This window comes from Erpetoichthys calabaricus, chromosome 15 (genome assembly GCF_900747795.2).
Source record: "Erpetoichthys calabaricus chromosome 15, fErpCal1.3, whole genome shotgun sequence".
NCBI lineage: Eukaryota > Metazoa > Chordata > Cladistia > Polypteriformes > Polypteridae > Erpetoichthys > Erpetoichthys calabaricus.
The window spans coordinates 76,179,837-76,194,809 of NC_041408.2; the positions used below are offsets into that span (position 1 = coordinate 76,179,837).

The following is a 14,973-nucleotide window of genomic DNA, read 5'->3' on the forward strand; positions in this document are numbered from 1 at the left end:
GTTAAACCACTTGACTTGAAATACAGTGAGTGACCCCAATATGTTAAGAGATCAGCTGTGGAGTTTCAATTACTCATTCCCACCTTAAACCCTGTACGTTATGTCAACAACAGGTCTGTGCCTAAAGAGCAGACAAACTGAAGGATTGTGAAGAATAGGTATAGACTGGTACATAGCTAGCTATTAAATAATCCTGGTTAAATATAAGAATTTCATGAATCCTCCCTTGTTGCTCTGATGGACCAGTTAAATCTTAATATATTTTACTAGTTCTTTGGCATACTTGCATAGGCTTTCACTCTCAGTAGGAAAATCCTCCAATATTCTGTACAATATGGAAAGTAAATGCAGCATGTACCCCAAAAGTATGGGTCTTGACCAACAGGAGGAAGACCATGAGAATGCAGTTCTGTGTGGACACCTGACTGTCACACCTATATGAGCTTATTGCACATCCCATTCCAAAACCAAGGGCATTAATATGGAGTTGCTCCTCCACCCCCAGGCCACAACAGCCTTCACTCTTCTGGGAATGATTTCCACAAGATTTGGTACTCTTTGGGGAATCCATATTACTAACCGAGAATGCTAAACCGGATGATGGACGCAGGCACATCCGGCCATGGGCCGTAGCTGCAAAAAGACGTACTGCGCAGGCGCAAAAAGAGTCCGCGAGAGTCGGCTGAGGAGCCGAGAAAGGCGCACAAAAGAGGGCGAGAGAGGCGGATGAGGGGCCGCGAGAGGCGCAGGCGCAAAAAGAGTCCGCGAAAGTCGGAGAAAGGCGGACAAAAGAGGGCGACAAAGGCGGATGAGGGGCCGCGAGTGGCGGACAAGACCACAGAAAAAAGGAGTGAGCACATACAAAAAGGAGAAATGAGGCGCAAAGTCAAACGCAGGAAAAGCACGAAACACATTGCACACGAAACTAGACCCGAAAAAAAAAAAAAAAAAAAGAGGCTCGCGCACAACAGCAAGGCACCCCCCCCCTACAGGCACCGGACGGGACACACACCAAGAGGGGGATTCAACAAGCCCATGGAACACAAAAAAAAAACACAAAACCACCCCACAGACCCTACAAGCAAGGGACGGGACACACACAAAGAGGGGGATTCAACAAGACACAGGAACACAAAAAGAAAGAAGACACTCGCGCAACAACAATCCTCAACCAATTCCCCCCCCCCCCCCCCCCCACACACATCCATAAGAAGTCACACCGAAAGCCACATATTCTAAAGTGAACGTCAACACCTTCACACTAGACAGCATAGGTGTCAGCATTGGTGGATCTCCTTACAATAAAGCACTATTAACCGTTCAAGTGCAGAAACAGAAACATATTAACAGTGACTGCGATCCTCCTTATTACTTATCCATATTTCGGATGCTGAGAAAGAAACAAGTCATGAATACACGGTCACGGGTACAAAACGAAAACAGGAACAAACACACGAACACGAAAGAAACAACAAAATAGACGGCTATGCAGCATAGGTGGATCTCATTACAATAAGGCACTATTAACCGTTCAACCGCAGAAAAGGCTCCATATTAACAGTGAGTGCAATTCTCCTTATTACTTATCCATATTTCTAAAAGAAAAAATGTCTCGACTCCAAAAACGCAAAGCTCAACTAAAGCTTCTAACTAACGACGTACCTAAAAGTAAAAACTTTATGAACTGCGTTAGATCCTACAATAGTTCATTTGCTTTTAGTAAATATCAGGCCACCAAAAGGCAATGGCCCATACTGCTTTCCCATATGTGCACAAATACTGCATCGCATTGGAACAGTGCACCCTGAAACAAATCAACAACGCAAATATGCACAAATCTACATCCTGGATCCACATGACGCAAACTATCAATCAAAGTGCTGCATCGCAACAGGCACGGATTCAAAACGAAACACCTCCCGTCTCAGACATACGTTAACGGCAAGGAAGGCTACAACGGGCGTCTCACACAGCACAGGCAAATCGATTACAGCTCCAAAACAACACGTCCAAATACTACACATGCAACAACGCGCCTCTCAAACGGCACAAGCAAAACATACACCGGGAAAATTCATTCGGATTAATGAATGACATTTGCAATCATTGTCATTCAGTTCACTTCCCTGAAGAAAACAACTGGCAATACAAGTAATACATTTAGACGTTGTTGTCAAAAGGGTCAAATTAGACTGCCTTCTTTACATTCATATACTGAATATCTACAGAAGATTCTAACTGACGATGTACCTGAAAGTGAAATCTTTATCAACTGCATTAGATCCTAAAAATCGGTATCCACTATGAACATTAACGGTGGCACTGCACGTGACATCCGTCTTCAAAAAATGTTGTTTATTGATGAATGTACAATGGCATGAAGTCACTACTCAACACCATTCATAAACTTCTACAAACGTTTATGAATAATAATATTCGATTTGGAGGAAAGGTACTTTTATTAGGAGGAGATTTTAAACAGTGATTAGCTATTCTTCCAGATGCCATGCACTCAGCTATTGTTCAGTGCACCTTAAAATACGCAGACAATTGGCATTGCTTTCAAAAGATACAGTTAGTAAAAAAGATACGATGTCCAGAACCAGATCATAACAATTGCTTATTACAACTGAGAGATGGTACACTCACCAATACAGATGGACTTCAGCCACATATTACAATTCCTCAAACCTTTATCTGCGACGACTTAGTTACAGAGAGATTTGGAACAGCAATCTCATTAGACCAAATGCCCCTTTTAACACAACGCACTATATTATGTCCAAAAAATATTAATGTGGAAAACATAAATACCCAAGTCATTCCATTACTTCCTGGAGAGACACAACTCTTTCTAAGCTCTGACAACTTGACTCTGATCACAACAATAACCATCTTCATTGACCTTACAAGTTCTGAGCTGGAATTACCTTTTACACTTAAACGGCGTGTACAAAGAAATTTTCCAATAAACCTTTACACTGTCCCACACACTTTATTGTTTGCTTTCTATTTGCATCATCTACACCGTCACACTATTCTATATCTCATTCATACATCACGCTCTTTGTCATTCCCAACACCAGGGGTTGGCGAGCGAAGCGAGCAGGGGGCGGAGCCCCCTAGTTTGTGCCTATTCAGGAAACTGAGCATTTATGAGATAGGGAAGTGGTATTGGACAAGTCCAGGCTCATAATTGCCGTTTTTTGTTTTATCCCAAAGTTGTTCAGTAAGGTTGAGGTTAGAGCTCTGTTGCAGGCCCTTCAAGTTCCTTCATGTCTTTATGGACCTGGCTTTACGCACAGGAGCATAGGTATGCTGGAACAGAAAACGGAATTCCCTAAACTGTTACCAAAAAATTGGAAGCCCACAATTGTCTAAAATGTCTTTGTATGCTGTAACATTAACAGTACCATTCATGGGAACCAAAGGTCCTAGCCCAAACCCAGAAAGACTGCCCTAGACCATTATACCACCTTCACCAAACCTATCCGTATGCTGTAAGCAGTTCAGAAGGCAGTGTTCTGTTGGCATCCAGCAAACCCAGAATTGGTCCATCAAAGTGCCAGAATGGGTGGAATTATTGCAAAGCCAATGTGAATGATGATATATTGCCCCAGTTTGAAGCATGTGTGATAGCTGTTTGTACAGAATAAATTGTATAGTCTACTTGAATAGCTGGCATCTGTATGATTCATACAATACGCACAAATTGTGTCCTGAGAGACCTCCAACTAAGCACTATGATGACCTGCACAGAGTTGACACTAGTCGGTGTTAAAGTCCTTTTGTATGGTCTATAAGAGACCGGATTGAGGACACAGATGGTCTAGGGAAAGTGCTGATCCTGCATAGGCATTTGTGGAAGAGAACAGCTTGCATAATCCAAATGGCTTCCCACAAAAGATCATGGACTGAGTGATGATTTATTTTTTTCCCCGGCCAAGCACCATTATTGGCAAGGGTTTCCCAAGCAATGCTGTACACTGCTATGTTGGTGTGTTGGACAATGATTTTTGTTCAACTACAGCAATGTCTGCATTCTCATTCTTGGATTTCGTTCCATGTTAGATGCCCGATGTCTTGCGAAGGTGACCTGATGGCAGCCCAGGTAGTCTTAAGATGCCCATTGGTTGTTTTAGAGTTGGCAGAGGTAGATGGTTAATGTCTATAGTCATAATGAAGTGGATTCCCACCTCCAAGATTGAGTAGCCTATTATCTGAGGTTTTACCCGGTTATTTAAAATGTTGTGATGGCATGTCACAGCTGTCATTCCTCTTCTAGTGGATTTGCACTGGGCCTCACAGGTCTTCCTTGAGGAGTCTGAACTTTCCTACAGCCATTTTTGTCCACTGTTGGATCACTATGGCTTGCCGCCCAGCCTCACGAAGACCAATGTTTCAGTACCTTGCCAGGCTCGCTTACTTGGTGGTACAACTGACTGGCATTCATAGTTTGTGTTTGGCTGTACAAGTGATATCGGGTGACCTTAATTTAACCCTGCTCTGTTGTTGTGATTAGATTTTAATCCTATTGTGCTCCTGAAGTGTTAGCCTTGGGCCTAATGAATCTGCAATGCCTTACTTGTATGCCTGACCACATTGATCGGCCGTGGTTGGTCTCTGCAAATTCTTCATCTTTATAACAATATGCTCTTTAATCCTTCAGCAGAGTGAATTGCTCACTGATACAATTTTTTTTTTCCCCCCAATATATAGTTAAGACACTTGCTTTGTGAATCTCAGAGCCAGCTGGAAATGGCCAAATCAGAAGCACAGAAACAAACTGCAGAGCTTGCTTTGGTAAGTGTTTTATTTTAGATTCATAACTTGTGTCCCTTTGATGAATAATGGATTTCTGCTTGGGCAGTGAGGGTTTTTTTATATAAATGATATTTAACTTCGTTAGCATTTGACACAGGAGGCACTGCTCTTATGCCATGATGGTCTGCTAAGTTGATTGGTTTATTTCTACTTTTTCAATAAAGCATGTTTAGCAAAAGCTTCCTGATCCCTGTTCCAGGTTAGGCAGCATCTGGGTGAGATGAAGAGTCGTGTAGAGGATGGACAAGCAGTTGGGTCACAGACTGATCAAACTGGACAGGTAACTGACAAGGTGAAAAGCTAAGTGGGCTTTTGGGTACAGGGGGGGGGTTCCGGATAAGACTTTTTAAAGAAGTATTGGACCACCACAAACTTTCTTTTCAATAAACTCTGGCTCTAGAGTCTCTTCAAATGAACTTGCTCAGGTGTACCTCTTCAGATTTTAATCAACAGTCGAGAGACAAAACTGATCGAGGTGTCTTCACTTTGTAAAGATACTGCCCTTTGCTGTCATTTTATAGTTGTATGTAATTTTTTACACAAATGCAGCGCATTAGAGTTAGGTGACTATTCAGAATTATACAGCAACAGACAAGGGAGGAGAAGTTTAGTATCCTTGCTGTTTTTAAAATAAAATTGCATGCTTTGATTGTTGAGGCCGGGGTGGGGAGTGTCGGTGGAGTGGATGTATAAAAATGTCTGTCAGCTGTTCGGCTAAGAGCTGCAGCATACTAAATGATTTTTCTAGTGATTTTCAGTTGTAGATTTCATTTACATAATCTCCGATGGTTGCCAGTTATGTAGTCTGGAATCCCTAGTAACTCAGTCAAACCAGTCTGCAATTGCCCCAGTTTGATTTTTAATTTCGTATTCGTTGGCAATGTGTGCACGAGAGCCGATTAAACCAAAGGTACAAAGCATACATTACAGGCATGAGGGAAGTGGAAGGTAAGGACTGTGGAAACATATCGGCTCACCGGCCTGAAGTCTTTATTGCATCACGCTAGAATGGTGGGGGGGGGGGGGAAGGCTTAGAAATTCCAAGAGAACGTACTATACCTGAAAAGCCTTCATGTTATTGGCTGTCAGAATGTGGAGAGCTCGCAGTACTTGGGTAGGTGAAACTTCACTGGAAAGTCAATTTGTCAGCCCCTACGATTTCTATTCTTGTTGCTTAAGGATGACCAATTACGAGATACCATACCATTTTTATTTGTTAAGCGCTTAAAAACACAGCATTACAACTGACCGAAGCGCTGTACAGTTAAAACAAGCAAGACTAAAAGCAAAATATTAAAAACAAACATTGAGAGAATTAAAACAGAGACACTAAAAAACAGGTCAGGGGACCCAATGAAACAGAGAAATAGCAAAAAGCAAGTGGAAATAAGACAGGTTAAGAATTAAAAGCCAATGTGAAGAAGTGAGTTTTTAGGTTTGATTTGAAAGTGGCGACTGAAGCAGCTTGCCTAACCACTAAAGGTAAGGAGTTCCAGAGTCTGGGTGCACAGACAGAAAAAGCCCTTTCACCACGAACTTTAAAATGTGCCTTGGGAACGGTTAGGAGCAGCTGATCTGCGGATCTAAGAACATGAGGGGGATTGTGACGATGGAGCAAGACACTCAAGTAGGCAGGGGCTAGACCATTTAGTGCCTTATAGGTTAAGAGGAGTATCTTAAAATCAATTCTGAAGCTAACCGGCAGCCAGTGTAGGGTTTTTAAAATCGGTGTAATATGTTGGCTTCTGCTGCTTCCAGTTAAAAGCCTTGCAGCCGCATTTTGAACCAATTGGAGTCTCAAAAGAGTGGCTTTACTAATACCATATAGGCAGGAATTAGAATAGTCGAGCCGGGACGTAATGAATGCATGGATTACTGATTCCAGGAGGTGGTAAGGCAGAATTGGTTTGAGTTTGGCAATTCGCCTGAGATGGAAAAAGCAGGATTTTACTGTGCTGTTGACTTGAGCATCCATTTTCAGGACCATATCCATTTTGATTCCAAGATTGGAAACAGATGAAGTTACTGGAATGGGAAGAAAGTCGAGGCCAAGGGGTGGGGTCTGTTTGCGGTCGGGACTAAAAACAATGACCTCGGTTTTTGAATCGTTCAGGTGAAGGAAGTTTACAGCCAGCCAGTCCTTAATGTCAGATAAGCAGTTGAGAAGTGGTTTAGTGGAGTCAGTTGACTTGAGGGAGAAATAAATTTGGCAGAAGTGCAGTCATCCAGCTTGGCACACCCTCTAACCAGAAGTCATGTAATGTGTTGCTGGCTTAATATATTAATGTAGGAGTCATACCAGGACGGATTCCATAATCCTGTCCTTCCTCCTATGTGCTAGATGTCTCAAGATTGTATAAGTTTAAAATTTGAGGTGGTGTCAGCCATTTTTTGAATACATTTAATTCAAAAAATACATTTTAGTAATGATTACAAAATACTGTCAAAAGGCCAGTGGTGAAAGTAAGACTAAGACAAAACAGTAGAGGATATTCAAAGTCGTCCACTTGATTTCCAGAATGGCTTACCTTTTAGTTGATTGATCATTCAAATTATAGAACACCTATTCACAATTCTTTTCACAACAGTTAACACAGTAGTCAAGCAATGTGGCCTGTTGGCTAAGAATATACTTAAAATGTAAGGTGGTCCTCCTCCTGCTTACTATGTGACACTGAATAGTTTATCTGTGCTTACATTTTACATATATTTACAAAATAATGTACATGTGAAGTGCTCGGAAGGCTGACACAATAAAAAGGGAGCCCATAATAGAAGAAATGGGGGAAAAAGTCCCGGCCTGCAAGATTAAATTTTAAATCTTTGAAGTAGATTATTGTAGGATGCAAGACTGATTATGGGCTAAACTTGAATACCCAAACTTTTATGCTGCTGCGTGACACAGGGAGACTAAACGCAGTTGAAAATGTATCCGTGCAAGTAATTTATACAAAAAATGTCCAGCTGGCAAGTTTGAAGCAGTTTGGGAAGTTGGTTCACTGGCTTTAGATCTTTTTAAAACCAAATTTTTGTTAAGAGTTGCATTAGGGCAAGAGTACACCTGACAATGAAAATATCTCCTAAAGTTGATGTGCAGATGATTCTTGTGGGCCAATACTACTTCTGAAAAGGCTTAAATCCACTAATAAATACTAACCTGCCTGCCTGCCTTTCTCAAATACCTACTCTGATTTCGTTTCATAAGCCTCCGTTATGCTACTCTTTATTGTAACAAATAAATTCTACTGGGGTTTAACATGTTGGCACTGGGCCTGGCATAGGTAGGTCTCTTCCTGGACTGAAATCCAAAACCTCCGTCTTTTTGCTCTGCAACTATGAGAATGAAACAAGGAAGTTAGCCTGCTGAGCTATAGCAACTTCCTTTAGCCTTTCACTCGGCTCTTATGGGGTGGTGATATGCTGCATTCATGGTACGATAAATTGGGTCATACACTCCTTGGTTACGTTCACCATATGTGATGTGGTGCAGCCCAACTTCAAATGAAGAAAAAACTTGCAGCATGTCTGTTGATTATCCCCTCCTGGACTTGACCTAAAATGTAGTAAAATCCAACCACTTGAGATAAAAACATTCATATAGTGGGTAAGTTAAATGCAGTGCTATGGGTACATACGAAATTTGACAAATGAGAGAAGGCCATTCAGTCCAAGCTCGTTTTGTTTAGCTAATAGATAAACTCTCACAATATTTCATCTAGATCGATCTTAAAGGTTGGTTGGCAAGGATTTTCCTTCATCTATTTGTCTCGGTACTTTGTTCCTGATTCCAAACACTCTTTACATAAAGAAGTGTTTCTTGGTTTCAGTCCAAAATGCCCTTCCCCTTAATTTCCATTTCCATCCAAGTATGTGATTCACCTTTTAAGTTGAAAGAATTCTACTGGATGTACTTTTATCAATGTCTTGAAGAGTTGGATTAGGCCGCCACACAGTTATCTCTTCTTCTGGTGTAATTCTGGGCCTGTCAGAATACGACATGTTCTTAAATCCTGGCTGCTCACCTCTGCTCAGTTTCAAGTGGTGCTATGTCTTGACCAGAGATGCCTGCACACAGTGCTCCAGATCCAGCCTTGCTAGTGCATTATACAGTCTGATGAAAATAAATCAAGGAACGTGATGCTCAATTTTTACGATGTATAGTAACTTAACGTTTTATTTGCCTTTTTAATTGCGTCTGCACTTTGTTTAGATGATGAAAATGTTGAGCCAACATAAACCCATAAATCTTTTTCAGAGGTTGCTTCCTTCAACACAGAGCTTCCCATCTTGCATACATGTAGCACTTTGTAAGTGAAGCCACTATGCAGGTTCACATCTTCATGTTCTTATACTAGTATGCCTGGATTCCTCATGGGCCCGTGTTTCCACTTCATTTATTTTTTTAGAAGTGGGCTTTTCAGTGAAAGGTAAAAATTCTGGCAATGTATAAAAATCAAATTTTACAGTAACATTTGCAGGAAATAAAACTGTGCAAAACAATCAGGAAATTGTTTTAGAGAGATTAAATCAAGTCCACATATTCAAAATGAATTTACTGTGCGTAAAAGATCGTGTTAGTTTATAAGTGTACTGTAGGTTCCTAGAGATGAGGAGAGATGCTGGGTATATTGGGAAAAGGATGCCAAGCATAGAGCTGCCAAGAAAGAGGAAAAGAGGGAGGCCTAAGAGAAGGTTTATGGATGTGGTGAGAGAGGACATGAAGGTGGTGGGTGTAACAGAGCAAGATGATGATGACGGGAAGATCTAGAAAAAGAGAATCCACTGTGGCAGCCCCTAACGGGAGGAGCCGAAAGAAGAAGATTCCTAGAAGTGTAATGCAGGATGTAACTGCTGTGGTCAGTAACTTGTGCCATGGCAGGATGTTAAGATGCCGCTGCTTATGTCATTACATCTGCATGTGTGGGCAGCCATAACGTGTTAGCATAAGGAAGTCCGGCATCAACATGCAGGCAGGCCTGCAAATCTTGGCTGTGTCACTGGATCTGTTGTTGGTTTGTTTTTTATTTGGCACCATATCTAGTTGTGGCTTGTATGCCAGCCACACTTATTGTCACCAATAAGGTATGACATACAGTAGATCCCATTTACCTTTATAAAATCTCATATTTTAGGCAGCTTTAAGTGTCTGTATAATAGAATTGGTGCAGATCATTCACTTCTTCCAAGAATTAGACTACTTTTAAGATGCAAGTGTGTGGCTTTCTTTGGGATCATTCTAAAAGTAATAATGTATATTTCACTTTATAGTCTGTCCCCATCACTTCCTGAAGGAAATTCTGCAACCGTTCTCACAACCTCACGCGATTTTTGTAACCTTGGAATTGCACCATCAGGCAGCATTTCAGTTGAGGTCTTGCATAACTAATGCTGTGTAGTATTTCCTCTTTTCTGGCAGTCAGGCCTGCTTTATGCAGACTTGTGGGGTTTCTTATATTGGTGGTGTAATTTTTTTTTTTAAGAATAATGGAACGTTTTAATTGCTTTCCATTTTTAGGTGACTAAAAGCTTAGTTATGGTAAAATCTTTAAAACCATTGTGGTAGGGAATGCTGCTTTGAACCTCTAGTATAGTGGAATAAAGAGATACCAAAGAGAGAGCTCACTTGACACTACAAGTTAATTTTTAATTTACCTGTAGGCCCTAAATATTTGCATGCCTCTAGAGCAGGGGTGTCAAACTCCAGGCCTGGAGGGCCGCAGTGGCTACTGGTTTTCATTCTAACCTTTTTCTTAATCAGCAACCAGTTTTCACTGCTAATTAACTCCTTTTCCCTTCATTTCAATAGCCCTGTTTTTAAGGATTCAGTCCTCCGAATTGATTTGTTTCATTAAATGGCAGCCAAACAGAAATGAGACGTGAAATGAGCCAACAGATGACCAGCTAAACTGGGATTTCAAACTCCAACCAATTTCACTCCAACCAGTCTCTTAATGAGAAGCTGATTCTTGCTGTTAATTAAGCCTGTTATTTCATTCAATGGCTCGTTGCTGCTCTCATTCTGCCATAGCAGACATTTCCAAATCTGTTGATTTTTCTGTTTTTTCTGTCATATGATGACTTGTTTGATGATTCATTATTGTTTGGCTACTAATTAAGGAAAAAAACAATTAAGGGGCCTGAGTCAAGTTAATTAAAATTAAAGCAAAAGAAGTTAATTAGCAGTAAAAACGCCTCACTAATGAAGAAGATGGTTTGAATGAAAACATGCAGCCACTACGGCCCTCGAGGACCGGAGTTCGACACCTGTGCTCTAGAGTATCAAAACTGATAGAGCTTAATTTCTCATTTTTAAAAATGTTTGCCTTGTTCTACCTGACACACAACAAGTGTGTTCTGTTGAAGAGTTCATCCATGCCAACACCTCTATCAAAATTTTCCATCCCTTCTCCACGATCTGTGCACGACATTCTGCTAATGTTAACGTCCAAAATCACAGCTCAAAACCCTTTTCTGTTGTTGGTTACGTTGTCTGTACATCTGCGAAGTCCATTTTTATGTACTTACCCTAACAGTGTTAGGTGCTTTTGATCAGAGGTTATTTGTCTACTTGTACAGTGTCTATAAAAATATTTTCACCCCATGGAAGTTTTTGTATTTTGGTACTCCCCAGTGAAGTGAATTTTTGATGCTACTCTTGTAAAGTAAGTAAATAAAAGTAAATGAAGAACAACCGAGCAGCTAGATATTTGGAATTGATGTCGGCCTGTCACATGGGGCACACTGCCATTTCCAGGCATATTTGCCAGACAAAAAGTTTATGAGCATTTAGATGGATGTGAAACTGAATAAAGGGTGACTTACTTGTGGTAACACAAACAAGCAGAAATAAACCAAGGCGCCAAAATGGAGCTGTTCAGGGTTAAATCCAGTACTGAATGGCTACCATGTGAAAGTGATTTTAAAATTGGAAAAATCCAGTGTACAAAGATTCATTGTTTGTTTTGTCAGTTGTATCTTTTGAGCAGTCCAGAGCAAAACAATATCATATTCTCTATTTGTTTACATTTTTATATCACTTGTGTTCCTCTTTAGAGGCATTAATACACCTAATTGTTTTTAAAGCTTCAGAGTACCTTTTATATACACCAGAAATGTGATACTTAAGTATTGGTCTTTTATCATTTATGTACAATAGTGTTTGATGATGTTGGAAAATCTACAGCCATTAGTCAGTCAGGCCTTCTACTTTTTAGGTTTCTTTTTTGATTTAATGTATTTTGATTTTTCCAGTTACAGTCGCAGCTAGAGAAAACTATTGAAAAACTAAACCATGAGCATGTGCAGAATCAGACACTGGCTGAAGAGTTTGAGCAGGTGAGTGTCACAAGGAGGTAAATGCTTTAATTTTGTCTCTTAAAGGGATGTGCCAATTTTATTTTATTTTTTGTGTGTGTTACTTAGCCCATGTGATTTGTAGTGATGGGCGAGAACAAGTTTAAAACATATTGTCATGGAGAAGGGAGATAATCATCTTTCTAATAGAAATGGAGCCCCTGGTGACCAAATGCTGGACAACAAACAATACTATGGGGCGAAAAAATGTGTTTAATCATGTCAAGTAATTTACATGCCAGGTCATCCAGTTGTATGGCTCACAACGTGCAAAATGCCTATTTTATTTTTATTTATTTATCAAAATATTTTTTAATTAAATGCTGCAGGAAATAGATTCAAAAGATCTTTCCTATTTGAATGGAAGACTTGCCTCTCCTCATTCTTCAGATAAGAGTCCTGTCTTCAATTCAGCCACTTCTTTTTCTCCACATAACATTCATCTTCCTAATCCACTGATACAGGGCTGCTGAAGCCAATCCCAGCAATCCTAAGGTGCAAGACAGGAATAGCGTTCTCTCTCTCTCGCGCTCTCTCTCATCATTGGCGTGATCTCTGCTGTTAACAGACAAATGTTTAACGTTAGAAACCATTCCTGTTAACTCACTCAAAATGTTAAGCTTTGGGAAGAGTTACTTTTTGTTAGTTAAGTGGTGTCTGACAGTGTATTTATTTTTCAAATAGGCTCAGACAATTGTGTCAAATCTGCAAGCTGAGCTGGACTCGCTGAAAGCAGCTGGAGGTGCTGACCTTCCTAGTAGTGAAAATATAGCTCAACTAAAGGTAACTATAAGCGGACATGATTCACTGTTATAGCACAAAATCTGATTTGTGGGTTGACTGATCGTGCATCTTAAGCTTGAATAATCAGTTGCTGGCTTTTAAAATTATTGCCGACACCCGAACTGTGTACTTGCTCCTTTTTATACAAAAAATGCAAGTTATTTCCCAAGTTAAATGTTCAGAACTGAAGTTGGCTGTGTACAAATGATCATGTAAAAGCACTGGCTACTCGGCCATTCACTGATCTGAAACTACAATACAAGTGATAGATGGTGGTTTTAAAAGGCCAAAGTAGCTGATAATTTTTCTCTCTACATGACAATCTTAATGCCACTCTTATTTAGTCGGCTGTTGAACACCTACGCCGCAGCTCTCCACGTCAAGCAAGAAATAAAACTAGCCCCTAAATGTGGAGTGTTGCCACCAAAGGGTGTGATTTGTCAAGTGAGGAGCTCAATATACAGGCTACATCCACAAAACTTTGGAATACGCTCTGAAAACGCTGGCTCAGTGTTAGTGTGTGAACTGTAGACTCTAATCATGTTTTGATTTGTTTGTGCTTATTATGTAGCCCTTCACTGTTTGGATCTTGCAAACTACGTCTCATTTCTTGACTGGTCACTTTTCAAAGAAACGAAACTTATTCCAATAGCTCCGACACAGGAGTTGCTTTTCGTAGAGCTTATCATGTTGCTTACCTGTATGCATCTAAATTGCATTTTGTACAGTTTGAATGCTTCATACGTGCACAAAACGCAAATTTACCAGTTGCTACAGTTCTGTGACCGGTGGCGTTGCTATCCTTTTAAGGATTTTTTTAACCAATGTATGCATGTCCATTGTAGGCAAGCATTTGTCATATGCATTCTTAATGGTTTTGGTGTGGGCTGAGATTTTCATAAATGATGTGAAAACACTAGTGTGGATGGAGGTGGTTTTTAATTTAAAAAAAAAAAAATGTTTAAATGAAAATCTAGTGTGGACGTAGCCATAGTGTGGTTTTTCTAGGTGGGCATTAATGTGCCAGCCTGTATGAAGGTGCTACGGAGAGGCCTTTATATTGGGATGAACGTCAATGTAGAACAAGACCTCTTTTTTTTTTTTTTCCCCCATTGCTCGATGTACCCTTTTTTCCCTCAATTACTTTTTAAAATGAATAGATCCTGCGTAAGATGAATAACAAATTTTATCCCATGTGCACTACACTGCATCAGTGCGGTTTTCGGGATGACCTGGTTTAACGAGAGGAGTTCTGGAAACTCTGGTTCTTGAGCAAGATTTGTGTTATAGGAATCTCCATTATTATGGGGAAGTGTAGAAATATCTTGAAGTCGAATTTCATTGTTTTCAGGATTATTTTTGTCTGGACTAAATAAGAGGATTGGTGGTTATAATTTGATTGTTAGTGCGGGGACTGACACACAAAAAACAAGACTGTGCCTATCACTTTTTATTTAACAAATTAAGAAAATTTAACTATGATCAACTTCAAAATAGTTCCGTTGTGAGATGACACACGGCTGCATATGACGCTGTCAACATGCAGAGCAATTCTGCAGATCATTTTCTGAAAGGCTGTTGAGGAGCTCTGTAGTTTTTGCTTTCACATCTTTTACTAACACAAAATGGGTTCCTCTGAGCACCAACTTGTGCCATTCAAAAAAAACATTCACAAGACTTGCACTGTTCATCGTAAGCCTCAGTCAATAATTGGAAGATTCCATTTCGGATTTCTTCAGGTTCACAAGATGTGAACTCGCTGTTCACTCCATTTTCCGGTCGAGGGTAAGAGAACCTCTGTGTCTGAACATATGTCCACTCTGTGTGAAGCAATCGAGTTGAGCCTTTTCTCACTGTGAAGAGTTAGGACATGTTCTATAGCCATCTTTGTTTCTCTCCTCCCACTCTTGGTTCCTGAGCTATGTGATTGGCCTCTTTTGTGTTGGACTTCATATACATGGTGGTGGGTTTCCCCAATCCCACTGATGCCCATTTCTCCGATTTTGTTACAGT

General features: G+C 40.3%; 1 protein-coding gene across 4 annotated transcripts in view; it reads left to right on the forward strand.

Moving 5' to 3' along the window:
• Nucleotides 1–14,973, forward strand: part of LOC114666140 (ribosome-binding protein 1-like) — a 114,119-nt gene that overhangs the window by 75,295 nt on the left and 23,851 nt on the right. For 3 of the 4 annotated variants that reach the window (XM_051919642.1, XM_051919643.1, XM_051919644.1), the window contains 4 exons: nucleotides 4,720–4,803; nucleotides 5,024–5,116; nucleotides 12,076–12,159; nucleotides 12,862–12,960. In XM_051919642.1, the coding sequence (XP_051775602.1) occupies nucleotides 4,720–4,803; nucleotides 5,024–5,116; nucleotides 12,076–12,159; nucleotides 12,862–12,960 (360 nt within the window). The remainder of the gene's footprint in view (nucleotides 1–4,719; nucleotides 4,804–5,023; nucleotides 5,117–12,075; nucleotides 12,160–12,861; nucleotides 12,961–14,973) is intronic. The other variant, XM_028820885.2, reaches the window with a different exon arrangement.